The 19334-nt window shown below is 40.8% G+C and overlaps 1 protein-coding gene across 1 annotated transcript; it reads left to right on the top strand.

Moving 5' to 3' along the window:
* Window positions 1-1684: 1684 nt before the first annotated feature.
* Window positions 1685-6501, top strand: LOC140946660 (D-inositol 3-phosphate glycosyltransferase-like). The gene is made up of 4 exons (XM_073395769.1): window positions 1685-2010; window positions 2533-2611; window positions 3187-4393; window positions 6022-6501. Exons 1-4 carry the CDS (start codon window positions 1685-1687, stop codon window positions 6051-6053), a joined length of 1644 nt encoding a protein of 547 aa, XP_073251870.1. The 3' UTR covers window positions 6054-6501.
* Window positions 6502-19334: the final 12833 nt, after the last annotated feature.

A 19334-nucleotide genomic window follows, 5' to 3' on the forward strand; every position in this document is an offset into this window, starting at 1 on the left:
TCTTCGGGGAAAACTCTTCCTTCAAGATTTATGGGCCTCAAAGAAAGAATGGGATGAGAAATTGGATGAAGAGATGCTTCATAATTGGAGGAAACTACAGAAAGAGATGGAATGTATCTCCATAGTAACTGTTCCTCGATTCATCGGAAACTCAAACGGTCAGTTGCTGTGCTTTTGTGATGCCTCAACCAAGGCTTACGCCTCTGTTATCTACTTGAGCTCTGATGCTGATGTTAATTTGCTCTTCTCCAAAGCGAGAATAGCTCCCATAAAGAAATTAGGAACACCTCGACTGGAGCTTCTAGCAGTGCTTATTGGTGTTCGCATGCTCAACTTTGTACGAGAGCAACTTCAACTCCCTATGAAAAAGAAATTCCTTTGGACAGACAATCAATGTGTTCTTCATTGGATCATGAGCAAGAAGGCACTAACTAACTTTCGTTCAGAATCGAGCCAAGGAGATCACTGAAACAAAGGACATATGTTTCCGTTACGTCGAAACCAGTCAATGTCCTGAGGATTTAGCAACAAGAGGAGTTTCAGCACAAGATCTGGACAAATGTGAACTTTGGTGGCATGGACCGAAATGGCTTCAGGACAGTGAGAAAACATGGCCAACTTGGGATATCCCAATGATTACTAAAGAAACATTGGAGATGATTGAAAGTGAAACAAAGGGCTCGAAAGCCTTCTATGAAACTTCCAACTTGGCTGGAGAAAACATCAATGAAGGGAAGGTTCAAAGCAAAGATAAGTCAGCATCCTTTGTCACCCCCTTCAGAATGGATGAAAAGAAATATTCTTCACTTCTTCGGCTTCTTCGAATTACAGCGTGGCTATTAAGATTTGTTCAGAAAGCTAGAAAACAGAAAACCCAAACTGGAGAGCTAAAAGCTATCGAAACCAAGGAAGCAAAAATTCTATGGATCAAGTCCATCCAGAAGACTTACTTCCCCGAAGCATTTAACAGCACAAATAGAACTGTGAGCAAGAAGGATTACAAAAATCAACTAGGCATTCAACATCATGAAGATGGACTACTTCATTGCCATGGAAGAATGATTCATGCTGAACTACCTCCTGATGCAGTATATCCAATACTTCTTCCCAAAAGGAGCCACTTCACTTCACTACTCATTAAGGAATACCACCAGAAGCTGTTTCATTCCGGTGTTTCTCATACGTTAGCTCAACCAGAAATGAATATTGGATTCCTCAGGGAATAGCTGAAGTAAAGAAAGCAATTCATGACTGTGGTATCTGTAAGAGATTTCAAGGTGGACCCTTCAGACTTCCATCAATGTCTCAATGGCCCAGGAAGAAAGTAGCACAATCTGCCCCATTCACCTATACTGCTTTAGATTATTTTGGCCCTCTTTATATTCAAGGTGAAAGTTCAAAAGAAAAGGTTTGGGTATGTCTCTTTACCTGCGTCACTGTCAGAGCCATCCATTTGGAGCTGGTAAAGGATATGATTGCTGAGCAGCTCCTGCTTGCACTCAGACGATTTATAGCAAGAAGAGGAAAACCTACACAGATTATACTAGATAATTTCCCACAATTTAAGCTCGCGAAAACTGCCATTGATAAAGCCTGGAAGGAAACAATTTCACACCACGAGATGCAAAGTTACACTGCCAACCAAGGAATTGAATGGAACTTTATAGTGGAACTGGCCCCTTAGATGGGTGGTTTTTATGAGAGACTAGTTGGCACTGTTAAGGGAGCTCTAAAGAAATCAATTGGCAAAATCTGCCTGACCGAGAAGAAGCTTGAAACCTTTCTAGCAGAGGCAGAGGCTGTTATTACTCCAGCAGACTTCTTAGGTCTCCATCCGATGTCAGGGATTCCGGTAATCGGGATCCATGGCCCCCATGATCCAGACTATGGAAAGAAGAGCTCAACCGATAAATTAGTAGAGATTTGGGGTAAAGGTCAGCAACACCTGAATTCACTTTGGAAAGTCTGGAAAGATGATTACTTAACCTCCGAGAAAGACGCCAAACACATGTAAAGGGTCCTCGAATTCAAGCAGCAGAAGAGCCTAAAGTAGGCAGTATAGTGCTTTTAAAGGAAGATTTACCACGTGGAGTCTGGAAAATGGCAAACATTACTGAGCTGATTTCACGAAATGACGGAAAGATCCAGGCACCCAAAGTTCTTCTTCCAACCAAGAAAGTACTCAACAGACCCCTAAATCTACTCTACCCATTAGAATGTGATAGTGGTCGAGAAATGGAAATGACGCAGGATGGAGAACAGTTTAAAGAAACTGAGGAAATTACCTCGAACACTTTGCGTCCCACTCGAGCGGCAGCAATTAGAGCAAGAGAACAGATGCAAAAACTCCTTTCTCCCGAAATAGGAACTTTCTCCTGGCTTGGGAGTGTCGCGGAGTTCCGCGGAGAACTGAAAACTAGTTAGGAGGCCTGGCTTCAAAGGGGCCTTGGCTACTCAGTAAAAAGATAGAAACTGTGACTTGAAAACGTGGTTGAAGCAGACATTGACTGAGATTCGTTCAATTTCTTGTAGTATTAACAAAAGTTTATTTCAAAAGTTTGGTATTCGCATTCTTGGCGACACCATATTCGACATCAAGAAACCTTGTTTTGTCAGTCTTATGAGTCAGTGAGTTATTGTAATTGTAATTTGTTTACCGACGGAGCTCTTAGGAGTTCACAATAACTCGTTGAAACGTTTCCGTACGTTCCTGATGGAATTGGAATTTGGAAGTGTTGATTTTTAAGGACAGAGGAAAACCGGAGTACCGGAGAAAACCCTCTCGGAGTAAGGGAGAGAACCAGCAACAAACTCAACTGGTTATGGAGAGAACAACAACAAACTCGGTATAAGTTAGGGTTAGGATTTGAGTTGGGGTTAGGGTGAGGGTTAGAGCTTAAAGTTAAGGTTTGTGTTCGCGTTTACGTTAGTTTTATGGTGAGATGACTCATACACATTCAATTCTCGCCATATTCAGGTACGTTGAACGTCTTTAATTAACGCGTATACCGTATGTATTGCGGTGTGCGCCTTTTTCCACTCAACATGGTTTTGTTTTGCTACTTAAGTTGACATCATCTTTAATTTGATGGAATCAGGTTTTACAAATGTCTGCTCAAACTCTTTCTCGTCGGCACCCTCTCTAAAAGTTCTATTTTGAAATATACAATGTTGGTTTGCTTTCAGGAATTACATTCAGCCTTTTCTGGTATAACACAAAGTCATGCACAGCCTTCAATCTTAAAAGTTTCCCTCCTGGCTGATGAGTGGGGGTCATCTAAGGGTGGCTTGTCAACAATCAACAGAACGCTTGCCATACATTTGGCAAAACTCCCAAATGTAGAAGTCACTATCATTGTACCTCAATTTGAGTGCGGTGAAGATGACAAGAGAGCCGCCAAGGCTCATAACATTTCCATTATGGAAGTACATCGTCGCCCTGGCTTTAGTGATCCTCTTGATTGGTTGAGTTTTCCACCAAGAGACCTTGACATTCAAGTCGTGATTGGTCATGGTGCAAAGCTGGGTAAACAAGCTCAAATCATCCAAGAGTCTCATTGTTCCAAGTGGGTTCAGGTAGTGCACACCGAACCTGAAGAGCTAGCAATGTATAAGAACTATCCTGGCGCAATTACCAAGGGAGAAGGAAAGAATAGAGCTGAAGTTGAGCTGTGTCAACTTGTAGATCTCGTTGTGGCAGTTGGGCCCAAGTTGACAGAAGCATTCTCGTCCTACTTGCGTTCATCTCATCAAGATGTCTTCCAGCTGATGCCAGGCACCTTTAAAGAGTTTTCAGATGTTGAGCATGCTGCTACGCGAGCGAGTGCAAAGTTCAAGGTGTTAGCCTTTGGCCGTGGTGATTTTGAAGACCTCATTCTCAAAGGATACGACATTGCCGTTCAAGCAATAGTTGAATTGAAGGACAGTTCTTACCGTCTGATCTTTGTTGGCGCACCTGATGGAAAGCAGGATGAAATCGCCGAAATCTTATGCCAGATGGGCATTCCAAGAAACCAGTTGTTTGTCAGATCATTCTTGAAAGACAAGCAAAGATTAAAAGAGTTGTTTTGTGAAGTTGATGTGGCCATCATGCCTTCAAGAACTGAGGGATTTGGCTTGACAGCACTGGAAGCCATGTCAGCCGGTCTTCCCATTCTGGTCAGTGGAAACTCTGGATTTGGAGAAGCACTGCGTTGTCTTCCAATGGGTATGTCATTTGTGATTGATTCGGATGACCCCAAGGAATGGGCAAAGGCAATTGCAGCTATCCATCAAAAATCTAGGGCACAGCGGCTTGAGGAAATCCAAAGACTTCGAAGAAGTTATGAAGAGAGATTTAGTTGGGAGAGACAGTGCAAATCCCTTGTTGACACGATGTGGAAGATGGTTTATGGTAAGAAATCAAGTATGTACTCAAAGTAAAGTAACGATAATTTAAATGAGCAATTTTAGGATGAGGCTGAGTATGATCTGAAGAATTTTGTAGATCGTGGAAGGTGTTGGCCGAGGCGGATAACACCCTACGAGATCTGCATAATTTTGGAGATCATTCGAAAGCCGAATCCAATAATTGTTTTATTATTCATTTGAAATAATTCATACTTTAAAAACATGCATGCCTCTGTCGATGTTAACTTTCTTTCTTCAACTTCGTCCCCAGGGCTTCTCAGTTGCCGTCCCTTTTTCTGGCGATATCCTATACTATTGACGTCATTTTATTGGATATCGCAAACGTTTTCCAAATTTTGATCAGCGCTAGCTGGTTTTGATGAAATAGCCGTGGGATTTGAGTCATTCTCATTTTGTTCTGTTGAAACCACCGTCATTTAAAATGGTCAGTTGGTTTTTCTTTGGACGAGTGTACTATCTCCCACAGAGCGTTTTCACTCACATGGCGAGCATCTAGGCCAATTTATTGGAAAAAAGAAAGCGTTTATATAAGAAAAGAGTTAACTCCCACAGGATTGGTTTGGAACACCAACGTGGCCGCCGTTTCTTTTTTTTTGAAACAACAATATGGCCGCCGTGACGTCATGTGAAAACGCTATATTAAACTGACGTGAAATAACCTTGCCACCAGGGTAGCTTTTTTCCTGCTCACTTCTCTTTTGCGTCATCCACAGTATCTAAAAGCTTGAAGAGGCTAACAGACATATAGAGTTGGACCTCATCGTTCTTTCTTTATTTTTTTTGAAACTTTATAAGGCGTACACTTATTTTAGAGTACGACTACTAACGGTGTCTGTGGTCCAGGGGAGTACTTCCTATTATGGCCTATACGGGGAGGCTCCGCACAAAAGGGGTATCTTTTTCAGGTCTCAGGTGTATATGAAAGGGTAGGTGTTTCATTAGTTTAGGTGTATAAAAGGGTAGGGAAATCTGTCATTTCGGTCTGTAAAAGGACTAAAAAGGGCTAACAAACGCATTTTATGGATGTAAAAGAGACAAGACAACTTCCTGGTTTAGTGATTTATTCATAAAACAAGATCGTGCATTTACAGCAGTTTTAACTTTGCACCCCTTTTAAAAGGGATACAAAGTTCTAAACTACAGTAGGTATGTCAAAGGGGCACCATTTGTCAATATACGAGGTATACGAAAGGTGAACCTTTTCTGTCAAAAATGGTATATAAAAGGGTAAGAGGTTGGACCTCAAAGCGGGGCCTCCCCGGATAAAATTGTTGAGTACCCCCCCTCCCCGGAGTCTGTGGTGGAGAGAGCTGACTGCGTAGTTTCCAGAATAAGAACCGTCTAGAAATGCACTTTGTCGTCTTTCTAGTAAAATTGTTGAGTACCCTCCCCCCGGGGGGTCTGTGGTGGAGAGAGATGACTGCGTAGTTTCCTGAATAAGAACCGCCTAGAAATGCACTTTGTCGTCTTTCTAGTAAAATTGTTGATTACCCCCCCCCCCCGGGGGGGTCAGTGGTGAAGAGAGCTGACTGCGTAGTTTCCTGAATAAGAACCGTCTAGGAATGCACTTTGTCGTTTTTCTAGTAACCACAGCATTTTTTTCTATTACAGCCGGATGGGACAGATCTCTTCCACTTTGTTGATGGATATTCATCTTGGAACGCTTACCTCACAAACATGGTGGCAGAGGGTACATGGGGTGATCACGTGGTTCTCCTTGGTGCTGCAAACTGCTTTGAAACTTGCATCCACGTGATCAGCAGTCTGCCGCATCACCATGACGTAATGATCTCCCCAGAGTATGATGTTACTGGTAGCAAACGACTTGTGCTGGGTCACGTGCATGAGCTTCACTATGTTAGTCTTACTCCACATGAAGGATGCTAAGTTGTCTAATTACTCTGTAACGTTTAATTTCCAAACTCGACTTAACCAAATTCATGTCATTTGAATCAAGCAACTGCACCTTTCATTTGCCACGTTATTTGCTGTTGTTGGCAAGAAACTTCTCTCTCCGTATAAACTGAACGCGTCCTTTTAGTCACATGTTTGCAGTTCATCAATGCTATTGTGACGGAATAAATAGACGTTTAATTAACAGTTAATGAATGAGGCTGAGTATCTTATGAAGAATTATGGAGATCGAGGAGGGTGTTATCCGTCGAGGCCGTAGGCCGAGGCGGATAACACCCTCCGAGATCTCCACAGTTCTTCATATGATACGAAAGCCGAATTCATTAACTGTTTTATTATTCATTCAAAATAATTCCTAGTTTAAAAACATAGCTAAAACATGCTTACCTCCATCGATCCATCGATGTTCAGTTCATCTTCGATAGTGTACGTTTAGGTTTGTCCAGCTCCGCAAATATTCTCCAAATAGCAGATGTCGCCCTTCTTCTTGCTGTTCTTGCCATGTTTTTAGCTATTTTTTCGCCTTTTTTACTCTTGAAACGAGTGAAATGTCCGCCATTTTTTCAAGTTCACAACCAAAACAACTCAACCTCGTCCCCAGATCTCGGTTAACGGTGCCTTCACTTGCGAAAACGCTGCATTTTTAACGTCATTTCCTCATTAAAGTCAAAATTCTTCCAAATTTGGTCACCAGTAACTGGTTATGGTGAATTAAACGTGTGCTTTTAGCCAATCAGAATCGGGAAAATATTTTGAATAAATAATAAATATGATTAACTCATAGGAAATTTTCTGTCCGAAAATGATCATACACAGTTCTCCTTAGGTAATATGAAAATCTTCTTATTTATTTTAGTCACTCTATTCTATTCTAATAGGATTTAGTTGTTTCAAGATCACATTGCCTGCAGTCGCTCTTAGTAATAGGGAGCTTATGCACGACGACGGCAACGAGAACGGCAAAATAGTAATAGCTTTAGTTAAGGAAAACAACAATTTTGCACGTGCATCACACTTTTTTGCACATTTCTTTGCCGTTGTTTCACGACTACGACGTGAAACTGCCTAATTTCACGTTTTATGGAGGGCGTAAATACAAGACAATTTTTTTTTTACCTGAACTTAGATGCAATCTTTTAGAATCAACTCCAGAAAGATTTCCCAACGCTTGATAAGTTGCCTGAAATAAAATAAGAGGGATGAAGTTTGGAACAGCGAAACTCGATTTTCAGTGACGTTTTCGCTGCCGTTGCCGTTGCCGTCGTTGTTGCTGAAGCTCCCTATTCTAGCAAAATTTCTCAATCCCTAATCTACACATACGTCGAGGAGATGAACACGAGTAACATTCACAGAGGCAGTTTGGTCACCGTTATGTTGTACACATCCTAACAAAATGCCTGTACTAATGATCACCTGGTTACTGTGTATGCGCATGTTGCCGGTGATCATGTTTGCGGCGTGTGTATAAACTGGGCCTCACCATTTAGAATTGTATACAAGTCAGGAGTTATTCCAGCATTTTCAATAGCATTTAGTTAAAAGCCTTGCCTTAGCGGTTCCTGATCTATAGTCTCTGAAATATTCAGTTTCAGGTAAAATATTTAAGTTATATAGAATTTGTTCCTGAAGCACAATTTCTTTCTTAGGGTATTAGTTTTTTTGTCGCTGTATATATGAAGTGTGTTCCTTGTCATTCTTTATGTATTTTTAAAAGCTTTGTATTGAGACAAATCTAGTAGTATGGATTGTGAGGAATGAAGTCTGGTTTAAATCATTTGGCTCAGTTAGAATCGTTTTATAGTTGGGTAGTAAATTTTTCGGATAGTTTATTAAGCGAACATTCGCCAAAATTAAGTTACCTCCCTGGCTCTGAATTTTGAGTGGTCTCTCTGAGGAGACCAGGTGCCGATTCACAGCGATTTCCACCGTTTTACGAAAATCAGTCAGATTTTTTATAAACAAGACGCCTAAAGTCGTTTCCGTGGGATGCGTTGGTCCATGGAAGCATAATGGCGTTCTATCTGAATTTGGAAAAATTAGGGAAACCAGAAAGATGTGTCATGTTATGAGCACGCAGTCTATTATTTTTTCCTTATCCACATCCCTTTTTTGCTTCCTCCCTATCCCCTACCACTTTCGACACCTGCTACACAAGCTAAATTTATAGTTGTCAGTGGTCGCAAGGATGGAGTTGACCTTGTTTTGATCTATCGCTATGTAGTTATTTTCGTAGCATGATTTGGATAAGAAAAAGAAGTTATTTTGCATCAAAACAAGATTTACCCGTGTAACTTAAATTGGAATGTTAACGAAAACAAGTAATGGAAAACATGCGCATAATGCTCTCTGATTAACCTGAACAGGAACTATATGTATAAAGATAGGTCATATCTTGGTAGTAAGTTGCCACAGGCAACTTTTTCAAAGAGAAATAAACATTGTAGTTTTGGGTTAATGGAACAAAACAAAACAAAACATCCGCTTGCTTTATCCAGGGTCGAACCCAGGGTTACAAAGTTCGATAAAGTTCCAATGTTTTAATCCAAGATGAAAGTTTAATATTCCAAGATGCTCTTGATACGGTTAAAAATTAATTGTAATGTGTTTCCAAGGTCTTAAAGTTAACATAGTTCCAATGAATTGATTATCCCTGATCCCAAGGAAAAATAAGTTTACTAAGGTCCTGATCCGTGTCCCATCCAGAAGTCCAACCATACCAAAAGCGAGTCGTCGATCGACGAGGACAATATTTTTGCGATTTCACCGTCAATCGTCAAGGGTACGAGTTGAAATTTACGCGATTTAACCTCCCATCGTCAAGGTGTTTTCGATAAAAAAAGAAAAAAAACTGAACTCTCGCTGTGCTCGGCAAAAACTGGCGAACCCCGATCGGAAATCACGGCCCGCGACCAGACGCTACTAAAACCTTATGAAAAAGCTAGACCTAAATAAAAAAGAATCATGAAGGGAAGAAATAATTTGGCTTAGGTCGCCTTTCGTGACTTGCCAGTATCTCGAAGGATTTCGCTGGTTAACAAGCCATCCTAAACCACGTGTGGAAAAACTCAAGGGCGACAAATTTGGCAAGGAACGTTCTGATTTCGACTTTCTTCAGAGGAAGCAAATCGATTAAAAATCGATACAGATTTTGTACAATCTGATTGGTCGGCTTGGAGGAAGAGATAATCGATAAAGATTTTAGGCAATCCTATTGGCTGGCTTTGCAATTTTGGGTACAACCGAACCGGATTTACCGTGGGAGTGCCACAGGCATCCCACGGAATAAATATATACCTGGAGTTATGAAAACCTGGTTAACAAACATTTTGTAAGTTTTCTCAACTTCCCCTGTCTAATAGCTTGTTTACTGTGTTGTTTGCTTATGTCTTTTTTTTTTGTTTGCCTGTTTTGTGGTTAGGGATTTGTGTAGACGTGGATGTAGACAGAACTTCCCCCCTCCTTTTTTTTTCTTTCCCTACCCACAATTCTTTCTTTAACACAAGTGACGGTTATTTGAAATCAGCGCGCGCGTAAAGCTGTTTTCGATGCCGTTTAGCAGTTTAGTTTTACTTGTATATTTGTCACCTTGAGAAAAGTTTCCCGGAGAACATCATGTATAGCTCAGAGATGGGACAAAGTTATTACGATTCGCAGAGTCTGCATCGTCCAGTATCGTATTATGTCCTCGTTTCATTTGCCTTAACGGATCAATCACCCTGATCCGGGCCGAGACGGAAAGGTACGATATTGTTCGCTTTTCTAAGGTGACCACTAAGTCTTTGGCCTCGGGAACAAGACAATACAAATGTTATTGTCAACTCCCCATGGGGGCTTTTCAGAGAAAAATATTAATAGTGGAGGTAATAAGGGACTGGTCAAAAAGTATAGGGGGGGGGGGGTGGGCCGGAGCAGAGAGGGGGTGGGTCATGAGGTTTTGAGCCTTGTGCAAGGGGTGGGTCGTGCAATTTGCAGCTACCCTTAGGGGGTGGGTCACCCTATTTTATTACATAGATAAGCACTAAACGAGACAGTTGACCACAATTGTTATATAAAACACAGCCAGCTGGAATTATTGCTAAAATACTCACAAACCTGTTGTGCGAGAAAATGCAACGGGTGACAGACCGCACATCCCGTGAACCCTTTGTTAACCTTTTTTTTGTTTGGCTCTAACGAGCATTTCCTTTAATGATTTTCCTTTTTTGTAAGGAAATGATTGGTGGTTCTTTAAAAATTTATTAAAGTTATGGTTGGCTTTGTATAAGATTCCATTTTTATTATTCAAGCTTCCTTTATAGTAGACACTGAGGGTTGGTATTGTGTCACAAATGGCAATAAATCTTTTTCCTCCTTGTAGGTTTTGTTTTAGGAGTTTAGACTCGTTTTTGTGAATTTTATTTCTGATAGTAGGTCTTCTATCAAAGTTTGTGGGTAGCCTCCGTCCATCAAGCGTTTTTTGAATTATTTTCCTCAAAGGTTGTTTCTGAGGAGTTTTTTCGTAGGATTCTCAAGGCTTCTCCTTTGACAAATACTTTTTTAACACTTGGAGGGTGACATGAGGTGAAATGTGTGTGCAAGAAGGTTTCCGTTTGTTTAAAATGTGTCTTTGCATTAAGGATAGATTTTTCTTGAATCTTGTGCCTTTGTATACAACCGTGTCTAAAAACGCTGCATCTCAGTGTCAAACGTTTCGGCCATGAATTTAATAGTTGGGTGATGTAAGTTTGCTTGTTCAATGAAGGCTTCGATGTCTGGTTTACTCATGTCCCATAGGGAAAAGACATCGTGTATGTAGCATTTCCAAACTGTTGTTCTTAAGACAGTTTTGCTTAGAGTTGTTGTTTCAATATATGTCATGAAAATATTGGCAAAGGAATCAAAACTGCTGTCTTTGTGCCCATTACAGTTCCATGGTTTTGTAGGTAGTGCTTTCCATTGAAGTGGAAGAAATTTTCTTTGAGGATTAATCTAAGAATTTCCGGCAAGTAATGTGTAGGAATGGGTTGTCTTTGTAGAAATTTTCATATGCGTTGTGACAGACAATTTCAATATACCCTCGTTTAGCTGTATATTTGTGTCAAGACTCATAACGTCCATCGAAACAAGAAATGTTCAGTTTTTCACATTTGTCTTTTCAGTGAAAGGTATGATTCTGTGATTTTGATAATGGTTGTAGCGGTGTATCAACAAATTTTGTCAAGCACAGAACAAGGTTAGGCCATCCTCTTTTTTTCTCCGTTTACCGTCGCCTGACCGACCCAAATTTTTGGCATTTTTTTAAAAAAAGTAACGACATAGTTACACCATTTTTCACTTGAAATAATTCTTTTTATCTGAAAAATGAGCATAGTAACAGCACAGAGAAAAACAAGAACAAAAACATGAACATTTTTCACAGTATATTTTACATTTTGTTAATCCAAATATGTGAATGTTAACTTTTAACGTCGTCCAGGGGTACCAGGGCCCACTATTCCGAGACTTCTTGTGATTTTTTTAAAGTTTTTTTTTTCAATCCGACCGACCGACCCAATATCAGGAAACGCATTCGACGGTAAACGAAGAGAAAAAAGGGGATGGCCTTAGAGGAAACCAAACATCCATGTTTTAACTAGGGGGTGGGTCATGCAATTTCCGACCTTGCTTTAGGGGTGGGTCAGTCATTTTTGTGCCGAAGGGAGGGGGTGGGTCATGTGTTTTTTATCAACCACATTTCCAAACGCTCCGGCCCATCCCCCCCTATACTTTTTGACCAGTCCCTAATAAAAAAAAAACAAGCAAACAACAACAACAAAAAAAAAACTCAAGAATTGTCAATAAACAATTATTAAGAAACTCTTTGCATATAGAATTTATGACATCACAAATTGATTATCAATAAACTATTAAGAAACTATTTACATATAAATTTATGACATTAAAAATTGATTTAAAAGGGAGGCTTTCGTTTTACGTTTGAAAATGATAAGAGATTCACTTAATTTAAAATGGGGTTTTCACGCATTCCACAACGTTACAGTTCTGTAATAAAAAGATCTCTGTCCCGACTTGGTTTTAAAAAGCGTTTTATAAAATAACTAAGATAGTACACGCGCTCTGATTGGCCGAGAGGAGTGTTTGCATGAGAGTATGTAAACATGGTTGTGGCGTCGAGTCGTTTGGCTTTTCGCGCGCTAATCACGCAAGCACGAATGTGAAAAAGTTTTCGAGTGCAAAACTCGACAAGTTTACTTTGTTTACCCATTTCTTCGTGGGCTGAAACATGGAAAATCGTTACAAAGAAGGTGAGTCAATTTTTCTTCGCTTAAGCTGACATTTTAAGCGAGAAGAAACCGTATTTTGCAAAGCATCTTTTTGCAAAACAAGAACTGATTACGCGTGCAAGACTTCGTGGACAAGATTTTGCGACTGGTAAGAATTTCTCTTGCGTTTTTTTCTCGGGAAAGTTATTTTATAAAAGCAATAGAAAACTTTTTTCCTCTGTTTGCATAGCCTGATATAAACACTCGAGGCGTTGGGAGAATTCTCGACGGTTATGCAAACCCTTGACTTCGTCTCGGGTTTGCATAACTGTCTCGAATTCTCCCAACCCCTCTCGTGCTTATATCAGGCTATGCAAACACGGAAAACGTTTTCTATTGCTTAAATATTAAGCTGGGAAGGTGATCTGGTCGTCCGACCACTGATATTCCCTCTGGAGATAAATTTGAACTGAGGTAGTTTGGTACCTGACCTGTCATAGATTTAAAGGCCAAGATGGCGTCTCTCAGATACAGGTGGACTTAACTGGTATTCATCCCAGGTCTTTCAGGGCTGGAGATACGTGATCAAACTTCCTTGCCCCAGAAACTATGCGAGCAGCCAAATTCTGTACTCCTTGTAGTTTGCGTATATTGCTGGCAGAAGTATTCGACCAGACGGACGAGCAGTAATACAACTTACTAAACACGAGAGAATTAATTATTGTAACAAGTATGTCTTTTCTAAATATATGTTTAACTCGGCTAATTTGCCCTAGGGCAGACATACAAGATGATGCTGTTTTAATTATGTGGTCTTTGAATGAGAGTTTACTATCAAATACTACACCCAGGTCCTTAACAGAGTCGACGGGTAAAAGTTCTTTACCCAAGAGGGTAAGGCGAAAATCCTGAAGTTTCGATATCATTTGCCGACTTCCATATACAATCAGTTTAGTCTTGTCCGGGTTCAGGAGTAGCCTATTATTAAAACACCAGCCTTCCTGCTATTTTGCAATCCGTGACGTCCACAAGAGTTACGGCTTCTTGAGAAGACCTGGCAGCAGTTGTTTTTGTGAGTAATAAATTTATGTCTTCTTGTGTAATTTGTGTTGTTATTGCGAGAGAAATTTTCCTGCTTCAGTCGGATTGTCCGGACATAACAAAAGAGCATAACAAATTTAAAAACAACAATAAAAACGGAAATTTTACCTTTTTAAAAATGTTGTTGATGACCAGTTGGTGTCTGTTCTGTTCCCTGTGAATGTCTTTCGGCCAAAATTTGCTGCAGCTGGTCTTCCGACAAGTTTGCGAAACGCGCAATTTGAGAGTTTTTTTAATTCGGCTTTATTTTTGCTGCTTGTTGGATCAGGACCTAAAAGGTCAATGCCGATACAAAAATTGGGCAGTTCTTCGCTGGTTTCTTCCATATTTTACAGAGAAGGAAAACTGCACTAAAGACGACAACTTTACGGGCGTGCGTAAATAAAGATTTTGTTCATAGTGGCTCAATAGGACTTATATAGGGCAAGCACGCGCGCTATGTTATAAAAAGATTTTGTTCACAGCGGCTCAATAGGACTTATATAGGGCAAGCACGCGCGCTGTGTTATAAAGAAATTTTTTATTGACGCACGAAAACAATAGCACATAACAAAGGCTTTCCGAGAAAGTAAAAACAAATTCGCCATGTTGAAAAAGTTTATTCGGTCAAAACTAAGAGTACTGTAAGTTTTAGCTCTTTAATGTAACGCTGGAGTATTTTGGAAACCGGACACTGTGTCTGTCTAGAAGTCGTTTCCATCTTTCCTCCGTTTGTCCTTGTAAAGAAAACACTGCAAAAGGCAAAGAAGCTTTTTAAGGTAAGTTTGTTGTCATTGTCGAAGGATTCGCTCGTTAATTGTTTTTGGGAAAACCTCTCTTTCTGGCAGTTCATTCTCGTCTTCAATTGTGATCTACTTTAAAATTTTCAAACACTTACTAGAAGTCTCTTCCTCGGTAAGGTTTCGATTCAGTTTCTACACCAGCTTCGTTCTCATAAAACAAAGCTATGTTAAAATTTGGAAAGGCAAAGGCAACATCCCAGTCGTCAGGGGTTACATAGATATTTCAAAGTTTATTCGGTGGAAACTAAGAGCACTGCAAGTATTCACTCGTTAATGTGACGCAGGAGTCTTTTGAAAACTGGACATTGTTGTATCTGGCTCGAACCCGCTTCTATCTTTCTTTCGTTGGTCTTTGGAAAAACACTGCAAATGGCAAAGAAGCCAGTCAAGATGATCGGGTGCAGGTATGTTTGTTATCATATTTGTTGAAGGAATTACTCATTTTCTCTTAGCCAAAACATCTCGAACCTCTGCCAGTCGATTCTCGTCTTCTTAACTGTGTACTACGATAAAATTTTCAAACACTGACTCTCTTCGATAAGATTACGAGTTAGTTTCTTCATTGCCTTCGTTCAAAAATAAACACAGTTTAAAATGTTGAAGGCCAAAGTCAACATTGAAGTCCTCAAGGTTGACAGGTATCTTATAACTTTATTTAACATTTTTTCCGAGGTAAAGAGATTTAGACCTCCGAAATGAGCTTTTTTTTTTTTAATTTTGGTCCGTATAGCAAGTTACGGACCGCAAATTGACCTATCGCATGGCGAAAACAGACTCAGCCATATAATAATATTAGTTATTTGGAAATAGCTGATATACTATTTATCGTATAAGAATCCAAATAAATAAAACATGTATGTATGTATGTATGTATGTATGTAATATATGACATAACCACCTTCGTCACCTTAGCCTGTTGCAGGCGTTCAGATAATAGTATGTGGCGGTCAGTGGGGAGCGACTAAAATAGTACACCGGGAAAACGCCCGGGGGGGGGGGAGGGGAAGAGGGGAGGCGAGGGCGAGGGAACGCCTGTAAACGTTCTTAACAAAGGGTTCTTCTGGTATACTGGATTCCAGTATACCCTCTTATTGGTCGATTATGACACCTTCTCTTAGGTTAACACTCGAGCACTGGTGAGCACAGACATTGATGAAGAATGCGATATGGAGGGAGAGAGACGCATCTGTTATCGAATAACGCGGACATCGAGGCTACTAACAACAATGCCATCAAGCATTTCCGGTATGTTAAATCTTTTCGTGATAAGCAGAAAATATGCTTGAATCTCGTTCGCCGTGGCCAGGACGTTTGCGCGATTCTTCCAATGGGCTCTCGGAGACCTTGACTTTTAAACTCTTTCCACGAATAATGAACGTATGTAATCAAAACAAACGTTGGCGTGTCAATTTCCAGGATCATCATCGTTGCGCCTCTCGTAGCCATAATAAAATACCAAGCTCAAGCGATTTGGAATACTCTGAACAGCAGCAACAACCATGGGTTGGGGGCAGGAGGAAGGCATGGACGTAGCCACGCCAATGTTAGACTGAAAAACAGTCGATTTTTTGTTTTCAAAATCAGTAAATCGGTGGCGTGTAAGAGTCTTACGAGCGCGAAGCGCGCGAGCCGCACACGCCCTGGGCGTGTGTTAGCGTCTCTCCCCAGTCTCGCTCTCTGTTTTCAGCCTCGTTTCTCGATCCGTTCTTTTTGTTTGACCGCTCGAGCGTACTTGAATACGCAAAAATATGGACTGTTTTGCAGTCTACGGTAATATGTAAGGAAGGTGTGAGATCATTAATTTATGGAAGCCCAGAAAGGCATAGAAAAGTCTTGTTTGAAAAGTTATTTAGGCGCAATAAAAAGATTTAAAATGCTTAAACAGAGGTCAAGATCAGTACTTAACTGCATTTGGAATCAAATCCCTACAGAAACAAACCGCAGGAAACAATTGCTCAGTATGCAGGACTGACCCTCTTAATGTTAGACTCAGAGCGGCAGAAATTAGATTCGCTCAGTTAAAAGAAGGAAAACCTCGGATGTTGTTTATGTTAAAAAACAAAAAAGCTAATTCAAGCTAATTCCCCCACTGCGGAGCCTGGTGCCTAGGCCTTTCAACACTTTATTTTACAATTCAGTCCAACTGTAGTTCATGATACAGTTACGGTCAAGTGAGGGCGGAAAGAGGTCTGTAAGGGAATGTTTACAGGCGTTCTCTCCCCCTTTCCCCCTCTAGTCTCCCTCGTTTCTTTTTTCTTCGTGAATTTTTCTTCCGCGCTCTGCTATCTGAATGTCTGGAACAGGCCATTGTTGTTTTAAATTTTCAAACCTCTATTTGTAATAAAGATCTTGCAGTTTCATTTTTTTTCTTTTTCTTTCAGGCCAAGAAGAAGGTTTTTTTTCCAAACCAAAATGTCAGGCAAATTTGATGAAATATATTTTTTGTTTTACTATTTTGTTTACTTATTTGTTGCTTTACCGTAAAGATCAGTTTGCCTTTTCTATATCTTGCACTAATGTTGTTAATTTAGTGATCCAGGTCTTCAACTGAGACTTCAATTCCTGCACCACTCAATCAGGGTTGTTTGTCGCTATGGTCTTGTTGCTATTTAATATTATAAAAACAACTCAGTAGCTGGACAGCAAGCAAATCAGTCGGGCCTTGAAAAGAAAGGAAATTGTCATTAGAATTAGGTAAACTCTTTCTTTTAATTTTCTTGTCCCCCTCTTAGTACTTTGCCAGCATGACGTTTGTGTTCTCTGTTCATTACGCTTTCAGTTATTACTGTGGCTGCAATTTGGCTCCAGTTTATAAACTGACTCAGCTTATTCTGGGCTCTGGAAGGAGCCCGAAAGGGTTGTTTCCGTTTTGGAACCGAGTTTAAAGGAAGAAAAATTAAGGCAGCCAGAATCGGGGGGGATCACCAGCTATCACCATAGTCACTAAAACGAGTAACCCCCGAGTGGGTAATTGACCAATATTTGGGTATAGGTGAGTTGCTGAGGGCTTACGTCCCTGACCCTGTTTAGGGCAAAAAATTCGTAAAATACATACCCTGTTTGGGACAACTTGACCCTCCATTTTTATAACCCTGTTTACGACGTACAAAGGTCGAAATGAACGCCGTCTTGCTTTAAAGCCAGTTATTGGCAATCGCAAGAGAGCAAATTCACGTTATAGTCACTGCTTTTGTTAACTTGGAGGACAAACAAAATTCATCTAGCAAATCAAATCAATCGTGCAGGAAATAACCTGTTGACAGACTTACACACAATTAGATACCTTGTTTAGGACAGAGAGGTCAAAAACCATATCCTGTCCAGCGGCACATCCACGTACTGTATAGGCTATATAAGGGAGTATTAATAAACCTGAGCGAGGAACCATCAAAACGATTTTCAGAAGCAGCAGGATCAGTGTTCCTGGTATCCCTACCGGGCCTACCAAGCGATACTGGCCCAAATTACTGTGACCGAGGCACACAACTCACAAAGTGAGTTTTGTGGAGGCAGCCTGCGTAGCAGGCGCTTGGAAGTATTTGGGCTCAAGAAAGACCGGACGCGCGAGAGGCCTCTTAGGTACGCGCTTCCTCTCCTCCCGCGTGTTCCCCTCGCGCGTCCCGTTCTTTCTTGCGCCCACTACTTCCAAGCGCCTCCTACGCAGGCTATGTTGAGGTAGCTCTTTCTTCTAATTTCATGGTCTTTCCAACTATTTCTGCCTTGTCCCTAGGCAGGAGAATTCACACAGTTGTCCGCAGGCGGTCGGTACAGCCACACCGGCTTCCCTCAAATTTGAGAAGCTTGGACTTATTTGCGAACCATTTACGTCAAACCGCGCGTCGTATTTTACTTGAGGGGGGCGGGGCACAGGGTTAAATTCACACGTTGTTTTACAATTTAGTTAACATTTTTAAGGAGGTGATGTTACACGGGACGATTCGTAACGATGATTTTTAGCTCAACACAGCGTCCTTTCAATGTTGGAATAATGTTGTAACCATTCGAAACAATGTCGCAACAAACGAAACTGTGTTGCGCCATAAATCGTCTTTGAGAATCGTCTCGTGTAATATAAACATCATTTCAAAGGACTGAAATGTTCTTTTAATAGTTCCCATAAGTTCGAAAAAATTAATTAGGTTGTCTCCAAAATTTAAAGTTGCCATAAAGTTGCTCCAAATAGCAAAAGCTGCCGAGCATTTTGTGGCTGAAGGAAAAGCGCCCCTGGGGACGAGGTTGTGAGGCTATCGTGCAGGGACGGCAAGGAAATCATGTTCTAAAAAGCGTGCTGCGCGTGCAAAATTGTTGTTTTGCCTATTAAACCAATTAACTTTTTGACGTTATCAGTGCCGTCACCGCCGTTCCTGCTAAATCTTCCTAAAATCGATGAAGGAAACGGTTCAGGTACGCTTACCCAGGGGTACCCATATGAGAAGTATCCTCGGAGACCCAGGGGCAGCTAGTCGGGTGGATAAAATGTTCGTGGTGAATGTTTACTGTAAGATCGAGATGCGCTCGTCTCGATCTTACAGTAAACATTCACCACGAACATTTTATCCACCCGACTAACTGCCCCTGGGTCTCTGAGGATGTATGAAAAGGGGAGTGTGCTACCCATCTTTTGAATGAACAACAGGGGCCTGGAGCCGACCCAGCAGGCCGGGGTAGTACGTCATGCCAAGCCATCATATAGTCTTCATTTGAGGTGTATTTGAGGTATTTGGTAGTTGAGGTGTGTTTTTTTCCAGTAGTGGATGATCCGGAGAGCAAAGGAGTGTAGAGTGTGTCTATTGCTATAAACAATGGGACATTGAATAGCTTTCTTCTTTAGATCAGCAGCCTTACCTCTGTAAAGGTAAGTTTGGTACTGAATACTTAGCACACT

The sequence above is a fragment of the Porites lutea genome, chromosome 8 (assembly GCF_958299795.1).
Source record: "Porites lutea chromosome 8, jaPorLute2.1, whole genome shotgun sequence".
In the NCBI taxonomy this organism is placed as follows: Eukaryota; Metazoa; Cnidaria; class Anthozoa; order Scleractinia; family Poritidae; genus Porites; species Porites lutea.